At 38.4% G+C, this 19,251-nt stretch overlaps 1 protein-coding gene across 1 annotated transcript in view; it reads left to right on the top strand.

Annotated features, from left to right (window-relative positions):
• The first annotated feature begins 1,177 nt into the window (after positions 1-1,177).
• Positions 1,178-19,251, top strand: part of oaf (out at first homolog) — a 19,481-nt gene continuing 1,407 nt past the window's right edge. Inside the window, exons 1-2 of the mRNA XM_015380435.1 lie at positions 1,178-1,838; positions 18,591-18,725. Coding sequence (XP_015235921.1) covers positions 1,617-1,838; positions 18,591-18,725 — 357 coding nt within the window. The 5' untranslated portion in view covers positions 1,178-1,616. The remainder of the gene's footprint in view (positions 1,839-18,590; positions 18,726-19,251) is intronic.

Raw genomic sequence — 19,251 nt, 5'->3', positions numbered from 1 at the left:
TACCACCTCTGCCCACATCTGATTTGCATGCAAAGATTAATATCAGCATTCTGCAGGAACTAATGCTATGCTGAGGAATTTAAAGGCATTAGACAAAGCAAAATACAGAACAATTATTATTTTTTATATTGCAATAAACACTGAAGGTTGCAAATACATAAATAAATCACACAGCTGAGGAGGTTTTACTTTCAGTATGATAACTACCATAAACTTTCTGGCAAAGAAACAATAGAAGGGTTTAGATTAGAGCAAGGTTACAATCAAGAATGGCACAGTCAAAGTCCAGACCTAAATCTAATTAAGAGGGGGAGATAAGATTAGAAAATCATTTATCATATTCCTCTCTTTCTAATGTGACTAAGCTTGACCTAAGTGACAAAAAGAAAGTTTAAGTCTCCTTTTGTTAATCTGACAGACATCCCCCCAAAGGCTAACTGTCAGAAGAAAATCAAAGTTTTATCATTCCTCCCTTTCATCTCCTCTTTCTTTCATCTTTTCTCAGTTTTTTTTTTTCAGTTTTTCTTTTTCTGTTCTGCTTACATTGCAGTGTCTATATAATCTGTAATACTCCCTGCAGGAATTATAATATATGCACAAATCAAGCCGTTTGTGAAAGCAAAATCTGTTGAGCTTTTTTTGGCATCAAGGCAGTTATTCTTATTGCCACATCGCCAGAGACACTGTTAAAGAAAAAAAAAATCTAAATTAATTTAGAGGGACTAAATACACATACATGCCACACTTTTAAGATTACATTTGCCAAAACAATACAATCTGAAACATGGTACCCTGAAGCCTGCAGTTGTAGCACCATAAACTAAAAAAATAAAAAGGATTATGAAAACTTTATCAATGCACTCTGTTTTTATTGTTGTTGATTTTTCCTCTCTAGTTGCATGTTAGAGTTTACCTTTCGTTTCTGCTTGCTTGGTAATAACAACAACGACAAAGCAGTGATTTGCCAGTAACATTTGTTATCTCTGTTAGGGTATTATTAGTCTTGCAAACTCGCCAGAGTGCCAGAGATCACATGAGACCCTTTTTTAGGGGGGATGGGCAAGGTTTTCAGAGGTTCCTATGGCTTTAAGAGTTTATTACCAACACCTCTTTCCCTCACTCACACCGCATACGCAGAAAGTTTGGAGGGCTGGCGATCAGTGGGATACCCTACGGGCAGGAAGTGACGGCACTGCATTCAGAAGGAGGAGAGAAAAGCGAGAAAAGGTATCAAGTCAAAGCAAAGAAAGCCGGAGGAACGTGGGACCGTGTCAGTAGAGTTTGTGGGGGGAGTGGACTGCGCATGATCTCCACAGCACCGGAGCAGAGAGGATTTTTCAATGGAACAAAGTTATCAGCAGTGAGGAGCGCAGATTCTACTCAGCGGCTCTGAGATCCATGACTGTGTTTACACTTCTGGAAACTATCGGCGCACACGGCACCATATGGAGCAGTGACCCATAAACCTGCAGCTTTAAAAACATGGGGGAAAAAACTTAACGCTGAAGGAGGTGGAGGGGAGAAAAGTGTGGGAGACAGTTGGAGGATATGAACTCAGATCTTGAGATTTCGCCACAACTATTTGATCCGTCGGGTTCAGTTTTGCGTCTTTGGGGATGTTTGCCAGTTGCGCCTCTGTTGGAGCGCTGGTCCGTCTCTGCGCCCTGGCGCTGCTGCTCACCCTGGGATTGGGCTCAGAGCTGCGGGTTCGAGTCCGGCTATCTGACGGGTTGGTGACCGAGGAGGTGTTGGAGGCGGACAGTGAGAGAGACTCGATATCGCTGGAGTTTAAACAAGGGGATGGGACCCTCATCACCTTTATGGCAGACTTTAAACAGGTGAGACTAGGTTCATATTTTATTATGTTAAAAAAAATCTCTTTGTTTCATCTTCTGGGTACCTAAATTCACATGAAAACATACGATTTTTTTTATTATTATTATTATTATTAGGTATTTAATCAATGTAGGCTCTATTTAATGCATTGCAAATAATTTTTCTTCCAGATAAATATATTCAGTTTTAGGTTTTTATGTTTCTATTTTATCTACCTAGTGGGGGGTTCCTCTACACTCAGAAACTAATATATTTTACTAAATATATGACCTTCCAAAGCAAAAGTTTAATTGAAACCCCTTTAAATTAGGTAATTGCTAGCTGTAATTTTAGTGTAGGCTTTACTGTGCATCTTTTTAGTTGAAGCACATGCATATCTAAAATATCTAATAGTATAGAGACAATTTACTGAGATGTCAGAGTGCACAAATCACAGATATACTCTAACTTTGCTGCATTGCCCCTCCTCCACCTGTTGCTGCGCACTGTCATAAGCTGGCTGACTGAACACTCCTTGACTTTACTTCTCTTTTACTGTCTTTTAAAGTGAAGGCATGCCACCCATGATCTTTATAAGGCTGTAAACAGCCTATAATTATAATAAAGCAATTTATATGCATGAAACAATTGGAACACTATGGCAATAGCCATACTGCTCCACTTGTGAAAGTAAAATCTGTTGGGCTTTTTGGCATCAAGACAATTATTTTTAATGCCACATGGCCAGACTGGACAGTGTAACAAAAATATAGATATTTATAAAAGGCTGTAACCAGTTTGTTCTGGAAAACAGGGTTTTATATCAGTCGGAAAATTAAATACATCACCTAAAATCAGAATTCTAATTAAAGTCGCAAGCTGTCTGATAGCCCTAAGCTTAGAAACAGATACTGTTACATACCACACTAAGCTCCTTTATTAGCCCTTATGACATCTTTTTCTTATCAGTTTATTAAACTGTTATTATAGTAGTTGTGAACTTGTTCTGTATGATGTGTTTGTCTGAACATATGAAAAAAGAAAACCTCTTTTCTATGTTGGTATGCCTCTCATATTGGCCCTCACGGACGACAGAAAACCAGAAAGCAATTGTCTATTGTTCTTGAAATCCTAGACTCTTGTCCTTCTTTTTTCCCTGATTTTATTGAAATCTTCAATTGCTACAAACTGAAATATGAGCAAAATCATTTCCATGAAGCATGCATGATGGGCCACAAATGTAAGTTTTTACAGAACTTAGCCCCAAAGCATAAAACCCACCCCATGGAGAATTTACTGTAAAACCATGTCTAAGCTCTGTTAGAAAGGTTCATTCATCCCTTTCCATCAAAGCGTCTGTTTTAGTAGAACCCAGGACAGATGTTTCTTCCCAGATGTGGATGCCCACAGAAACCCCAGCAGCCAAAGGGACCAGTATGGAGCAGATGTTAAGTGGCTACGTTTCCAATTCTTTTAAAAGTAGATGAGCTCATGTCCCATTTTTGCTAACGCTTCAGTTTTTTTTACAGAAATAGTTTATTTGTTGACAATAAGCACTCAGAGATGCAAAAAAAATCTGAATCTTGTTTGGAGAGCTTTAAAAAAGCCAGAAAGGCATGTGTCTGTGATGGCTGTTGTCACACAGAAGCTGACAGGCTGGCGAGATGTGCAAGGGGGGAGATTTACCAGGATTAAGTGGGCATGTCTGACCTTTTAGATCTGCACATCTGCTTTGCTAACCAAAACAGCTAATTTGGAACTGAAAGAGAATAGGCTGTCATGTCAAATTTTTGGTGATAAACTAACAGAGAGGGGGAGGTTATTTATCAATAAACCAGGAGCATTTCTGTGGGTGCTGCAAGGCCGTGTGCCATTGCCCATATTTCCGTCTGCATGTGGTTTTGTTTGAAGGAAGCCAATAAATCTTCTTAGATCACTTTGCTTTTCCGTTGGTTGATTTATCTGTTCCACTTGTAGAGTCCTCCTCCTCTCTATCTCCCCCTTTTACACCACCACCTCCCCCCATCTATCCTCTTCGCTCTTCACTCTTGCATGTGGTTTCCATTCCATTCTTGTCCAGTATCTCAAAGATTTATGGAAAGTCAGATGAGATGCCAACTCTAGCTTTCATAAGTATACAGCAGGGATGAAAATGATCAGAACATTTTAACAAGAATGTCAAACAAAGGGTTTGTACAAAGCACTGAAAAAATAATGCAACCATTTTTGACATTTACCTAAATATATGTTGTTACTTAAAAAAAAAAATTATTATAGCAAGGTAGGACATACAACAATTTTGTTAAGTAACTAAATATGATCAAGGAGATACCAAAAAGGGTTGCATTGTTTCTTTCAGTGGGCTTTATCTCTTGTATGTGTTTTAGGGATTAAATTAACAGGTTCATTTAGTAATTGAGGTAAAGTAAAATACCTTATTGACTGGATGGGTTAAGGAAGTAACACTTTAATCATTTACAAAATGAAGACCTCATTCATTCTTGAGTTTTTGGTAAATTATTGGAAAAACATAGCCTGGCCAGCCAGACTGATGCGATGTATACACGGCTTATCTTCCTGGTAAAGAACTGTTAGAGCTGGATGTGAAAGGCCGGACTAACAGGATCTAAAGATGATAACTAAAGATGAAATAAAAACTCCTAGTGATGCGCTCTGTTTTTGTAATTCTGTAGTCCGTGAAAGATGTCAAGTCGTTGAAGAAACTCTCCAATGAATGATTTCTTCTAGCATATAAGAGCATTTAAGTCTTGGTCTGAATGCGTTTTTAATTTTCATCGCAACATTGCTTCTTTGCAGTCACCAGCTTGATGTTATGCTAGCAGAAAAGTGCTGCTGTATTATTGGTAATTCTGGCGCTTAGAATCATGCCTCGTAAAGTCTCGCCTTTTGCGCTGTGATTCGTCCAGCAGCCAGCATTATCTGGAATCAATGGTGGTTTACCAGACTGAATTAAATGTAATTGGCATTAGGTGCTGGAGTACTCTTAGAATAGCTGGGATGTTGGGTCTGAAGTTTATCTGGGCAACAGCGTCCTCCCATTGATCAGCTTTACTGTAACTCCTGGAGAGCTGTTGGTTCTCAGGGCATCAGGACATATTGGAAGCATGATATGGTTTTGCCAGCTCATTTTTAGTCATGCTGAGTAAAGCTCAGCTGTATTTCCACTTAAAATCACATAGGAACTGTTACACACGATCATTCCATAGCCGATTGCTTTTAGCTTAGTTTCTTGCAAAAAAGAGCTGTTGAAATTGGGTAGGGCCAAATGAAAAACTCCAAAGGTTTGTAAAATTCAGATGAAATACATCTGTAATATTTCTCAGCAGAAGGGAAATGTGGTTTTAATCTAAAAGCTTCCCTTCTGCCGTTTCAGATCTGCTTTTTTTCTTCTGCAGCTGACAGCATTCATGGCCTCTACACTGTGTAAGACGTTAAGCTGAACATATACTGTGTCTCATGAATGAAAATAACAGACATGTCTTGCATATTTGATGATGTAAAACCAGATTGTGCTCATGGAACTCTACGTTCATAAGCAAGTAATGGGTTTGATCAATGCAGGAATGTAAGGAGCGGGAAAGACTGATGACTCATGGGTCTTTTCTACTGAAGTTATTCAAGTGTTAAAATTCTTTCTGTTTCTCTGAGCAAAGACTCGTACCAAAAGAGCAGCCAAAAAAATGATGCCATCTCAGCACCAGCTCTTTGATTTGCCAGTAGAGGTGCCAGTAGAAGTGTTTATTTAAATAATATTAGCAAGTAAAATGCTGTGAGTGTAATATAAAAAAAAAAAAAATGAAAGGTAGTGTCACTTTCCATTTGCATCACTTAAGGCAAACAAATTTAGATAAGTAAAATAATTAAATAATCAAAATTTTCTAATTTCCGTACATTTTATTTTGATATCTTTTGTTGCACTTAATAAAGCGTTTAAATACAAATTTTTCTTGTTATCTGATATGATTAATTAATGCTAGGGCTTAACGATATGGCCAAAATATATATCACAATATATTTCTTTGTTTTGGTCAATACAATATAATTACAAAATCAAACAAAAAATAAAAGCCTCACAAATACTGCCGGAAATGTCCACAGCAAAATCCTTTACAAACTTATGATTATTTTGCCAAATTTATGAAACCCCTCCAATATAACATTTTAGAAATATCTGCTTTAAAACACAAAACTCATAAATCTAAACCTGGACATCAGTCAAGGATAAAAGGTGTAAACATAGACTGTAATGTATATTAAAACCCTGGAAATATCATATCACATTTTGATCTCCTGAGTTATTGTCCACCCCTAATACATCCTGCTCTTGGTTCCAATCCCATTCATTGGGTTCTGGAAAACCAAAGAGGTCTTAAAGAAGTCGTAACAAACTTGTCCGTATGTTGCATGTACACCGAACAGGCTTTGAGAGTCAAAACGTGTCCTACTTGTCATCTGGAATGTATTGAAGTCAGATGCGGGTCAAGTGCATTTTTTGATGCCCTCAATTTGCTTCAAGCAAATAGTGTGCTGACGTATCTGATGTAATTTGCTGGACTCTGGTGTACGATAGAATGTGCAAGTAAGAGAGTGGCTTTACATAACCTGCTGTGATGAGTGGTTTTAAGATGTTTTTAAGCGAGAATATACACCTGAAAACCGCATCCATGCAATCAGTTCATAGGATTATAATTGTACTTTTAAACATTTGGTAGTCTTTCCCTGCGGCAGTACCCCCTAACTTAGTGAGAAGCTGTCACTGAGAATCCTTAATGAAAAGCCAGCCAGACCATCTGGGATATGCCGCCGCTGATCACGGTTGTTTGTTTGTTTGTCTTTTGGGGGGGGGTATTTGGTAAAAACTGCAAGTACCAGAATGTACAGCATATTTTGTTGGCAAGTTTTGACATTTTAAGCAATTGTTGGCATTCATTATGAACTATTTCACCACAATCCAGTAACAGAGTATTTTAGTGGAGTGATCTAAGCCATCTCATTTCTCTTTGTATTTTGGTTTTATGCTGACAACACTACAGGAGCAGAGATCACGGCTTTGATGCAGTGAATGATTCCCAGGCAGCTTTGAATGCACTGAAACAATGTCCCACATTTGTCTGGTTTAGATTAATAAGGTCATAAAACAAACAGACAAAAAACAGCCAACACAGCAACAAAGCAAAGCCAAACTTCTTGATCCATCTCCGCAGTATTGTAATATAATATGTTTAAAGAAAAGTAAAACGCAGTGATAAACATTGTGGAGTGGTTATTATAGGCACTGCATGTCCTGCACCGTCCCACGTAGTATTTTGCTGACCTCTTATGACACTATTTTCTTTTGGGTTGGACGCAAAATGTTGTTTGGTGTGTTCGGTGCTTAACAGTTGTTGGGTTAGTCCAAAATTCAGAAAAAGACTACTGTATATCACACATATTTTTTCCTGGAGATTGAAACCACATTAACTGGTGTTTTGTAGGAATGACCTTTTGCAGTGATGATGGGTCAGTGTATCAACATATGACTAGAGACCACTTAACAGCATCTCACATTATAATGTTAAACGGGCCAGGATTTTGTCAACAATGGCTCTGTGGTGACGGGGCTTGAGTTGTTAGACTAATTTGCAATTCATTCAGAAATCAAGGCTTGTGTATCAGTTCAACCTAATTCTCCCAGGTCATTTCTCTGTGATGTGCCTTTGGAACAGTTTCAAAGGACAGAGCTACACTAAACAAAGAGTTTCCTGCTAAAATGAATTGGAGATCCTTCACACACCCTCATGACAAACGGAACATTACGGGTGGAAAGGCAGGTTTGTTAGCTTTCAGTGCTCTGTAATACACACGTTTGCTGTATGCTCATTCCTTATTTGTAGATACGTGTCATTGAGTTTGGACTTTGACCTTTACCAAACAGCCCATCTTATGTTTGAGGATTCATCTGGGGAATCCATCCATACCCTGAATTTTCCCCTAAAAAGAAAGCCTAACTGTGTTTTTTTCTGTATACATTAGTTGCAGGTTAATACATTTTTGCCACACCTTGCCTCTTGTTTAAACCTGAAACACTGTCTCACTTTGTCACTTGCACAAACTTGTAAGTCCTTACCGGTAACTGTCACCCGTTCAAGGAAGCATTTCTGACCCAAATATACAGTAGTGCAATGGAAAGTTTCCCACACTCCTGTTGCATAAAGTGACGTTGAATCATCAGTGAGTGACTAAAACGTCAGCCAAAGGTAATTTGGTATTATCTATGTGCAAGGCATTAAAAAGCATGTCAAACATTTCTGCTTGAGATGTCACAACCTTTTTGTACAGTTGATGATTTAGTGTAGGTGCTTTTTTAGGGTTAGTCATTGCAAAATTGTCTTTCAATCATTGAACTAGACTTTTGTTAATTAAGGTATGGTATTTGAAGGTGTCTGTCCCTTTAACATACAGAATAAAAGAAATGAAATGAAGCAAAGCTTTTACTGAAAGGGTGTTTTAAAGTTTTCTATTAGTAGCCTACAAAACACCCCCATTAAACTCAGACATTACTGGAACCTTTAGAGAGCGTCACCTAAAGGTTCCTTGATGTTCACTGAGGATTATTACTCTAATATTTAGAGAACATTCCTGAAAGCTTCCCTGGAGGTTTGTTTTAATGCTGACATTATGGACTGATTGTAGCTTTGTTCCCTTAAGAGTACATAAAGTTTCCACTGTTTTACTTTTAGATGAGATGTTACAAAATCTGTAACCTTTAAAGAAAAAAAAATCTGACTGTTTATGAGGTAATTTTTCATAAAGGATCAAGGTTGTGTTGTGGCCTTCTCCTCTCAAGGCCCTCTTACCCCAGCTGGTGTCTATATCCTGTGTTCCCCTCCCACGAACAGGACAGATGTTCATTAACAAAGCTGGGAAGGATGGGGAACAATCTTGCTTCTCTATATCATAGAGACCAGCACAGGATGATATTCCAGATTTGTTCTTAACGATGATATGGATTGCTCAGCTTACCTATGAGGACAAAGCGAGCAACTGTTGATAGTAAAGGACAAAGCAGTAGTGCCAAAACCTCAGATTCATACAAACAAACTATTACATATATATTATATTACATTTGTGGAATAAAAGATGCCTCCATTTTTGGTGCTTGCTGAGATTAATGGGTCACTAAATGCCTTTTATTTATCAAAAAGTTACAAAAATAAAATGAATTTCAGCAGTAAAATAGATAAAACTAACTATATTAATGAATATTTTAAGTAATTTTAGTTCCAATGCTTCTTTAGTATAGCAAGATCCATAATTGGGTTTTTATTTGATATTTGTTTTATAATTAACTCCAATTATCTTTTAACGTGATATAAATGTTTTCCTGAAACATGATATGAACGATTTAGACTGCTGTTAAGAGGTCAAACGTAACTGCAGCCATCCCTATTGTATATTCCTTATCTATCTGCCTCATTTCCTTCCCTGTTTGCACTCGCTGTTTGGCTTCCTCTAATTTCCTGAATGCAAAAGTCTCCATAAACTGTTGGTCGCCTGTTTAATTGCATCCAGACTGTGTGCAAATGAATATGCAGTTCCCTCGAGGAGGTCTGTAGTGAGTTTGTAAAGCTTGTGTGTCCTAAAAACAGAAGTCTGACGCCAGTGATGACTGTCTTTCTTGGGTCCTGTTAACAGCACAGCAAAATTCCTTTCAGGAGAATAGCCAAAGGGTACGCCTTTCTTTCCACGGCCTCCGGTGTTTTGATTGTCCATTCACTGACTCTGTTTACTAATTGGTTAGTTCTTTTGGCAGCCAGGTGTGACCAGCCCTAAATGTGACTCCGCATTCCTTCCTTTGGAGCATCTGTAATTAACTTCAACTCAAGCATTTCTTAGCTCAGTGGTTTTTCTCTGCTCCTTTTGTCCGCCCTCATCTCTGACTGTCTCCCAAACTGATCTTTAATCCTTGGCCACACCTGTGCACTTTGACTGGCTCCTCTCTTAATCCAAGGCAGAGACCAACTAACAAGATAAATCTGTGTGTTGTTTTTTTGTTTTTTTTTGGTTTCTTTTTCAAATAAAAGGGACATTTAGAGCTGTTGAGACCAATTTAGAACTAAAAAGTTCACAGATCAAATCATCTATTGGATTTTTTAAAAGTGTTAAATACAATCAATGTTTTTTTGTGAAAACAGAAGTAAAATCTAGCAAAGCCTGATTGTCAATGAAAGAAGCAGAGTTAAAATGGCTTCACAGACCCACATTGATCTGAAATGACACATTAATGCGTGGCTGACCCGCAGTACTTCTCTGCTGCCCTTATCAACACACAGGGGTGTTAGAAGGGATTTAAAACAGGAAGAAAGCCCTCTGCAGGGGCGGACATTGGTACGCTGTTTGTGCCCACATGTGAATAACGATCCTAACGCACAAGGGCGATCTTGTGTTTTGTTGTTTGGCAACTCAAAAAGATATGCACATTTTTATTACTTCAGATGATTGGGTTGGCTGGATGGTTTGCAGTGAAATCTCACTGTAAATGAAACCCTTTCAGTGTGTGAATGGGCTTTTGTGGAACTCTTAAATAAACTGGCCCAGTGAAGGTAGCTACCATTAAATCTCTCTCTCTCTGTCTCTCTCTCTCTCCGCCCCCCCAACTCTCCTGTGGAACAGGTCTTAGTGTGTCCCACTTGTCAGGGTGCCTAAATACAGAATGTGTTTGGCTGGCATCCAGCGGTAGTTTGTCTGCAAATGCAAGTCCTGGTATAAGCAAGCAAAGTTACAAAATCTGTACTTATGTGGATTATTTATAACTGTGCTGACAGTTATGCTTCACCAGTTGGGGAAAAAAACTGTAGCTGTGCCATCCTCTTGATTATGGCATTCGCTTTCTTTTAAAGAAAAGGCAATTTTTTTTTTTAATATTCTTAATGTCCATACCTGGTGATTTTCTCTAAACTGTTTCTGCAAGCCTTTAATTTTTTTTTTTTCGGTTGGTGAAATTGCAGTAATTGATGGGTGTGTCTTTTACCCAATATAGGGCATATTGTAAATGCCTGTTGTGTGCTCTACATTTTCCAGTTAATGATTCCTTTATTTAGAACTACATCCACCAATGCGAGACCCTTAATATTTGGAGGTTTACTGCAACAAGATAGGATTCATCCTATTAATGTGCTCCAAGCATGACTCTGACCTTAATCTTAAGTTTTTTTTACACAATCTCTGGATATTCTTCGGAAAAACTCCCCGCAGTTTGGTCTGGTTTTCTTTTATGGGTTTTCTGTTCACACGTGTACTGCACAGCTGAAGTGAAATATAAAGGGGGCGGGGATTCAGAGACAGAGCATCTGTCTACAGCATACAGAAGGAAGAATGTAACTCAACTACGGAAAATTTCTGTCTTTCTTTACAACAAATATGTTGAGGATAGAATGCAGTACTTCTGTTTATGTTGATATTGGTGCCATGTGGATGAAATCAAATCCAAAATGTAAGGACTGAGTAAGAACAGCACCTTGACTCATTTTGTGCATTGCACTCATTATAGATGTTGCAGATTATATTATACCATGCTTGCACAATTTTTAATCATGCAAAACTTCAATCGGCGCCCAAATAATAAACACGTTTAGTTGTGGAATATTTAATGATTTGTGAAAACCGAAGCATGGCTACCTACACTTTTCCTTTATTTTGTTTAGTTTAGCTATTAGTGGTAAAAAAAATTGTGCTAATTTCATCCTAGATGCACAGATCAGAGCTTAGTGGAAAATTTCTAATCTATGATTTTTTTTTTCTTTAATTTTCTTTAATTTCCTAAAAAAAAACATTGTAGCCAGTTTCAGTTTCTCTTTAATAGGTCTGCAACTAAAGATTACTTTGCAAATCGATTAATCTGTGGATTACTTTTTCAATTAATTGATAAATAATTGGGTAGCCAAACTTTCCTTAAAAAAAAAAAAAAAAACATTTTTTTTATGAAATTATTCCACTTGAGGAGTTCTGGATAGAGCATATTGACAGACAAAAACATTTTTTTATCTTAAAAGCAAGATGTTTTTATATATTTTTAAATAATTTTGATGTAATAACTGGTCTAATTGGTTTGCTCCGTCATCTAAAGGCATATTTGAAGTCTCTATACTCCATCTAACGATTATTCAATTACTAAATTAGTTGACGATTATTTCAATAATTGATTAATCGAAATTAATCAGATTAATCGTTTCAGCCCTACTCTTTAAGATCATTTTTTGATTGCATTCAGAGTGTATATTTTTCTTTCCTGTGGTAAAATGCGAGAGTAGTAACTATGAAGTTCAGCTGAATTTATAAATTGCTTCACTATTGTATATGTAATAACTTAGAATTGAGCAGATGAGTCCAAGTCATTGTGGGTCAAAGGTAAGCCTCAGGTCAAGTCCACCAAGGCGAGATTATTATCTAAACAGAATTCAAAGGAAAAGGCTGTACAGACCCTACAACCTTAAATAATTCATCAGTATCTTAAATACTAGAAAATCAGCCAAGAGTTTGAATGAACAGACTGAGTTAAGACTGTTAATTAAAAACTTTGTTCCTAGATTACATCAAATGTTCCAATAGTTACTTTATTAGCAGTGGTTAAGAGATACGCTCGAAAAGAAAGAAAATAACATATAGGTTCTGCTATTACATTGTTTTCACAACAGATTTATATATTTTTAATGAAAATATTCAGTGCATTTAATAAATCAAACTAATTTTGTATGATATTTGAGACATTTGAATATTAAAAAAATCTGGCTCTGCAATTATAGATAATGTTTGGTTTTTGGGTAGTTCTTATCAGCTTTGCCTAAGTCTAGAGTTTTATTAGTGGTTATTTAGAGTAACCTTTGTCATTTCCCCATCCCATTTTTACTAGCATGTTGTTGTTATGCTTTTTTGTTACACTGGCAGCAGGGTTTACGAAGTTCTATCTGTAAAAACTGCTGCCATGCTCAGTTTTAAGCTGCAGTGTTTTAGCAACACCAGTAAATAAGTACATAGGTTGTATTCCTTTCTTCTGTTCAACATGTTTATGTTAATAATGTAACTTTATTGATCTCATACTGTAGAAATTTACTTCTGAATTTAACCCATCCCCTTAGGGAGCAGTGGGCTGCCATCGTTGGGCACCTGTGGAGCAGTGTGTGTTCAAGAGTCTTGTTCAGAGACCCAGAGTGGCAGTCTGTGGGAGTGGGGCTTGAACTCAGAACCTCGGAATTCCAAGCTCTATGAGCAGCTTTAATAATGACTGTAGTAGACTTTAATATTTCCTCCTGACCAATATTTTGTAAATCAGCACTATGCATACATTTTTTTCTAGTTTGAATAGTGTTTATTTATTTATGTCCAAAATGACTTGATTAAGGAACTCAGTCAGATTATCAGTTAACTACAGTGTTTCAGCTGAATGTAAAGGTAATTTGTATATAACAACCGTATTCACTGTGTGATTTTAGGCCTTCGCAGATCAAAGAAAACATGCAACTTGCAACTTGAGCCGGATGAATGGGTCCGCCCCTTAGGAATGGGGTCGTTATGGTTCTTTGTTGGCCTGCAATGCCCCGTACCTGTCTATTTCTCTGAAAGGGGGTCGTTAGATGGAATTGTTGGCCTGGCTGAACAGACAAGATGTGCTGTTCCCCTGTAATGGGGTGGGGGTTGTGATGATAGTGGGAAGGAATCAACTCTATCGCTGCTTTGTAGGTTTTTGAGTGCTGAAATCTGAGTCCACCCCCTCTGTTTAAGGTTGGTTTTTCTTCTCTTTCTTAACGTAGATCCTTCACACCCCTCTCAAACCACCTATTTTCTTTGTCCAAAATGTGAACATTCTGGTCCACAAAAGAATGTCCTTTGTCCATAAGGTGTAGATGTACTGTGGTGTAGTCTTGTCCCGAGGAGGTCGCTTATCTGTGTTGGACCATGAATCTGTATTTTAAAGATGTTTTCTGACTGTTTCCGCTACCTCTGATATAGGTATGCACATTAAAAGAGAAGTAACATCAACAGACACCAGGGTTTCTCCTGGCGCCATCTTTAAATGTTTGACTTTGATTGCAAGGGGCCTGAGTTCTGAGGTCTTTAACACGTACTTTAACACTCTGGTAGTTCAAGTCACTGAACATGATGCTTCTGCTCAATCGCAGTGTTTCATCTGTAAATGATCCTAGTGGGACAGTTCCCACCCCCTCCATAGCACCAAACACCTCCTGTGTTTGCCATCTCTCTAAATAGTGCCAGAATACACCAGGATCTCTTATTTCTGTCTGCTCCTTTATATTCGGCTCTCTGCTTGTCCTGCTTGCTCATTGTTACTCCATTGTTTTTCTCGTCACTTTCAATTGATCTTTAGTGACTTGTATTACTGTGGGCCGGGCTTCGGCAACTGAGCTTCTCATGGAGTATGAATACTCTTTAGCAGAATGACACTTTTTCTTGAACTTGCAACCTCATGTAGCACTTTGAGATTTGAAGTCAAATGTAAAGTGCGTTATAAATAAAATTCATTATTATTATTATTATTATTATGATGAATACGAATAAAAAGTCATGGTTCTTGTGGACTGTGCAGCAGCCTTTAGTCCCAAGGCCCCAAAACACGTCTGTTAGATTAATTTATCTCTATAAATGGTCCCTAGGTATGCGTGTGTACAAGCTTCATTGTAATGCTGTGTCTCTGTGTTGCTGTATGATGGATGGATGCACATTATGCTATCTATTGTTCTGATTACTGGACATATTTATACCATGTTGAATGTACAAATAAGCTTAGATGTAAATAAATTTAGGCATGTTTTTCTAATATTAAGTAGTTATTAATAAACAGTAAATGTAGAATAACTAAGAGACTGCACAATCAAAAAAACAACAAAGTAGGTGAAACATTCCATTCCTGTGTATATATATACTAGTCCTTAAGAATGAATGCATATTACTCGTATTATTATTTGTATTGCTGCAAATTATTTAAAAAAAAGCTCATATAGTCTTTACAAGGACTAAGATAAATTAAGTGTCCGTGTCCGTTCAGATATAAAAACAACTGGTTTTCTACTCTTTGGAAATGTAGCAGCTGTCTTGAATGTTTTTCCGCTTGCGATAATTCTCACTCCTCATAGAATTATGGACATCACTCTGCCTGTAAATGACCTATTCATGCACAGCAGCAATAGCTTCAGTAACATCATTAATAATGCCTTTTCTCTGCCTTGAGTGTTCCAGAGCAGCAAAGTGCCAAAACATCTGTTTTCATTGAGGCAGCAACGCTGCCCGATGATAATTAAATTGACACATATGTTAAACCACACATGCTTCCTGCCGAATCCTATACAGTGCTTTCACACCAAACCTTCGGAACACTTTTTACAGTATCTGGACTGGATCCCGATGGCATGAACCCATCCTGGAGCTTGGAACGAAGCAGAGAGCTGTACATGGGCACAGTTACAACTGCTGGTCTCAGCACAGCTTATCTGAGCGCTTGCATTGTGAACATGTGCTGGGTCCCAGCTTACAAAAAGCAGAAAGAGAAGATGTTATGTAAGAAGCATTAGGAGGACACCAGGAGAATATAGGTTATGGAACAAAGTGTACAAACAAGTATTTGATCAAAAGGGATGGATTATTTGACTTTGGTCCCTAACATTCTATGACACAGTGTTTTTTTAAGTTGTTCTTTTTACTTTTAATTCTCGATTTGTGCAATGCTGCCCCCAAAACAATCAATGCAATTACCCAATGATTGGCACAGACTATAAATGTGAAAGCCATCTGAGCCAACTGAAAGTGTGGATTTCTTCATGTTTATGTAAATGTAAATCCCTTTACTGTCCCACAATTGGGAAATTCGTTCTCTGCATTTTGACCCATCCCCTTGGGGAGCAGTGAGCTGCCATTGTGTGGGGCCCGGGGAGCAATCAGGGGTTAACGGTTTTGATCAGGAGAGTGGAGACTGTGGTATTCAAACCGGGTACTTATAACCATGTCAGAGCACAAATGCACTGCTCTAACCACTAGGCCAAGACAATAATCGCTGGACCACACTATATGTTGCCAACTTAGCCCCCGTCCAGACAAAGTTTGATTTGGATATATTCAGCAAACTTCTTGATCGGATAGGGAGTCTCGTCTACAAGAAGCGCCCTCTAAACTTATTATATTTAAACCTTGTTTCCAGAGTGTATAAGTTCAGTACATCCTCATCACCCCATTCACATAACTAACTACACAATAAAGTCTCACTCCCAACTCGTCACATATTGACAATTGGTCAAGTCCCCTGCGCATCTGATACTGATGCGACAGGGATACCCCTCTCGTCAGTAACTGAGGTGTAGGGTTCATGACATTCTTACCCAGTCCCAAATAAAGCTGAATAAAGTATGAATACCGGACTCATCTACAAGGCAGATGAAATCTTATATCAGAATTCAACATGTTAGACTCTTACCTTAGTGTGTGGCTCCACTTATACACAGGAAATAAGAGTCAATGTGCTGTTTTCCTTTTTTTTAATTTGTCAAAATATAGATTATACTGGGTCGGTTTATTGACAGATGAAGTAAATAGACTTAGTTGTAAAGGAGTGAAGCAAAACCTTGCGTGAAACTACACACAATCATCTCTGTTTGGCTTTTATGGACTATGCAATTCCTCATTCCATCTACTGTACTTTCCATAAGGCACTCAGGTGTACCAGTTGTGTTTTGTCTCTACCTTGAACTCCAATGTAAAGCCGGGCATACACTGTGCGATATTTTCAATCATTGTTCTCAGCTACAGCTCAAACTGTAAGACGAAACTGCAGGGTTTAAAAGTTCACAGCTCACAATGTATGTTCTTAGTGTGCTGCCTGATGCTCTGATTCGATCTACCTGCTCACACTGTACGTACATAAACCACATGTCAGACTCGGCGCCGAGAGATGGTGCTGGTTGGACTCCTGGGAAAAAAACGAAGAGGAACTCCCCTGTTTGCACATGCGCAGTGCTCGAGGTTCTGGTAAATCGGCTTGTAGCTCTGCTTCAACAGTTAGATTTACCCACGAACACCTCGCCGACAGAATTTCAAACATGTTTGACGCAGAAGGAGGCTGAAACTCGGCTCAATCTAAAAGATTCTCAGACAGCTGGAGAATCGCCCCGAAAAGGGCAAAAAAATCATACAGTGTATGCCCGACTTAAATCAATTACTTGTTTCAGATGTCATCCTTCTACACTGAGAGGTTGTTTTCTTATTCTCAGAGGAGATTTGGAAGTGAATGATCAATGAAAGGTTTTGCCAAAGTCAGCACCATTGTTCCTTTGCACAAGTAGGCAATCATTAATCAGGACACAGAACATCAAAGTGTAGGAGGAACTCTCATACACTAGACTTAAAGCATGAAGTCTATTTTACAGACGTTTCTTTGGTGAAACTGCCTTGCTTCTCTGTAATTACCCAGAAAACCCTGGGGCAAATACACAACCGTTTCTCCCTCTTCCTACTCAAACAGTGGGGCTCTGCTGCACCAAGTCTCTGCAATATGGGAGGTCTCTAACTCATGTCTTCTGTGTTCCTCACATGTATTTTAACTTGCTCTTCCCCAGTGTGAGCATTGTACACTCTCTTCCTTATATCACACTGTGATATATGCGTGGCTCCTCCAGTCTTGACATCCTCTTTAATCATTCAAGCTTTTGTCTTATTATTATCTCCGCATGGAAAGAGCTGAGGTTTCTAATTTTCTGTCTGTGTTACTGCAGTTTTTCGACCGTCTCTGGGCCAGCACACAGAGATGTAATCAATATTTGCTTGGTAGGTTTTCTTTTCCAAAGGGCAGAAGGTATCACATGAACACTTGTGTAATACTCCCGCTTGTACTGTAAGCCTGGCAGGAGTTCTGTTCACTGGCAAAATTGGTCCTCAGAATGAGGAACTGGTGGTCGTGCAAAGGTTTTTGTCAAAACTTGCTCAGACTTTTAAGAGGGGATGAATTGCTGTTGTTGAAATTGGTTACTCAACAGGAAGGAAAGACCAAAGAGCTTAAGGAAAGTGCTGCAGGGTCATCTATGCACTGTTTATCTATTCCATAGTTCCTCTGAAAGCCTTGAGAGTGCTACTCTGTAGCAGCCTGTTTGTTTCAGAGGGGTGTGTGAAAAGTGGAGGAGGGGTGTTTGGGGCTGTGCTTTGGAGCCCCACAGGGTGGGGGTCTGATGAATAGAAGGACAGGTCTGCTGCTCTGCTCTCTCTGCTATTTGAGCTTCCCATCATGCTTTGGATAACTCTTTATAGTCTTGGGTTTGGTGCCAAATCTGTCTTAGATGTGCCAAAATAAACGTTGTTTATTTTTTTAAACAGTTTGATCTTTCTCTATCTGCACTTTTTTTTTACAGATCCAGCCCTGTATAAAACAACATATAAAATGGCCTGTTTTAAACCTTGTGAGCTTAATTTGACACTGCAAATAACCAGAGCTGCTTCATAGCAACACTTGGCAGGCCTACAGACGATAAAAATATCAACAGGCTTTATTGGCACTATAAACACAAACCCCTTTTTATTCTTTTTATTTTAGCCAGACAGTTGTTTGAACATCTTTGATCTCAACATGTTGAATTACTTTGAGTGTCTGGAAAAGCCCTGCAGTGGAAAGAAAAATAATTAGCTGTATGGGCTGCATCTATTAGCAATAATTTATTGCAATCCGCCTCACTGTCCTTCATGAGCCGTCTGTTTATTTGTTCATCCTCCCTGGCCTCTTGCAGGAAGTGAAGATATTCCGAGCGCTGATCCTGGGCGAGCTAGAGAGAGGGCAGAACCAGTACCAGGCGCTGTGCTTCATCTCTCGCCTCAACCGCAATGAGATCATCCCCAGTGAGTCCATGGCCCGTCTCAGACAGGTATGATAAAATGGATGAAGTCACTTTCTGACTCTGTTCACATGTAGTAAAAATTAACATATCACTTATTTATTAAATATACCTATAGAAGTGGGATATTCTCTTACTACATCTTTTACAAAGGAAATATTTAGTTTTTCTTGAAACTAAATTGAACGTAATTTACATTAAGTTACGTCAGAAAAAGTTCCTACTGGTTTATACCAAAATTGTGTCTGGATAGAAACAAAGACGTTTAAAAATGACTAAAACATTTTTAGACACTTTGTTAACAGTGACCTGATGACCCAATGTATTGTAGTATCTTGTGAGGTAAATGTATTGTTAGACCCCTGGTTGATTTTGAGTTCTTAAGTTCTACTTCTGGGGTAAATACACCCTTCCAAGGCAGTCTGAAAACGTAGGGAATCTGATTTCACCATACGGGGTCCCAAAAGGTAAATGAGAATATGGAAAAAATTTTGTGTCCAGGTTGTATTATGCCTCATTGTCTGACTGCTTTCCTTCCTTTCTATCTTGGTAATCT

This window comes from Cyprinodon variegatus, unplaced genomic scaffold, assembly GCF_000732505.1.
Source record: "Cyprinodon variegatus isolate N-32 unplaced genomic scaffold, C_variegatus-1.0 Scaffold213, whole genome shotgun sequence".
NCBI classification, from domain to species: domain Eukaryota; kingdom Metazoa; phylum Chordata; class Actinopteri; order Cyprinodontiformes; family Cyprinodontidae; genus Cyprinodon; species Cyprinodon variegatus.
This window is presented reverse-complemented; position numbering and strand designations above follow the sequence as displayed.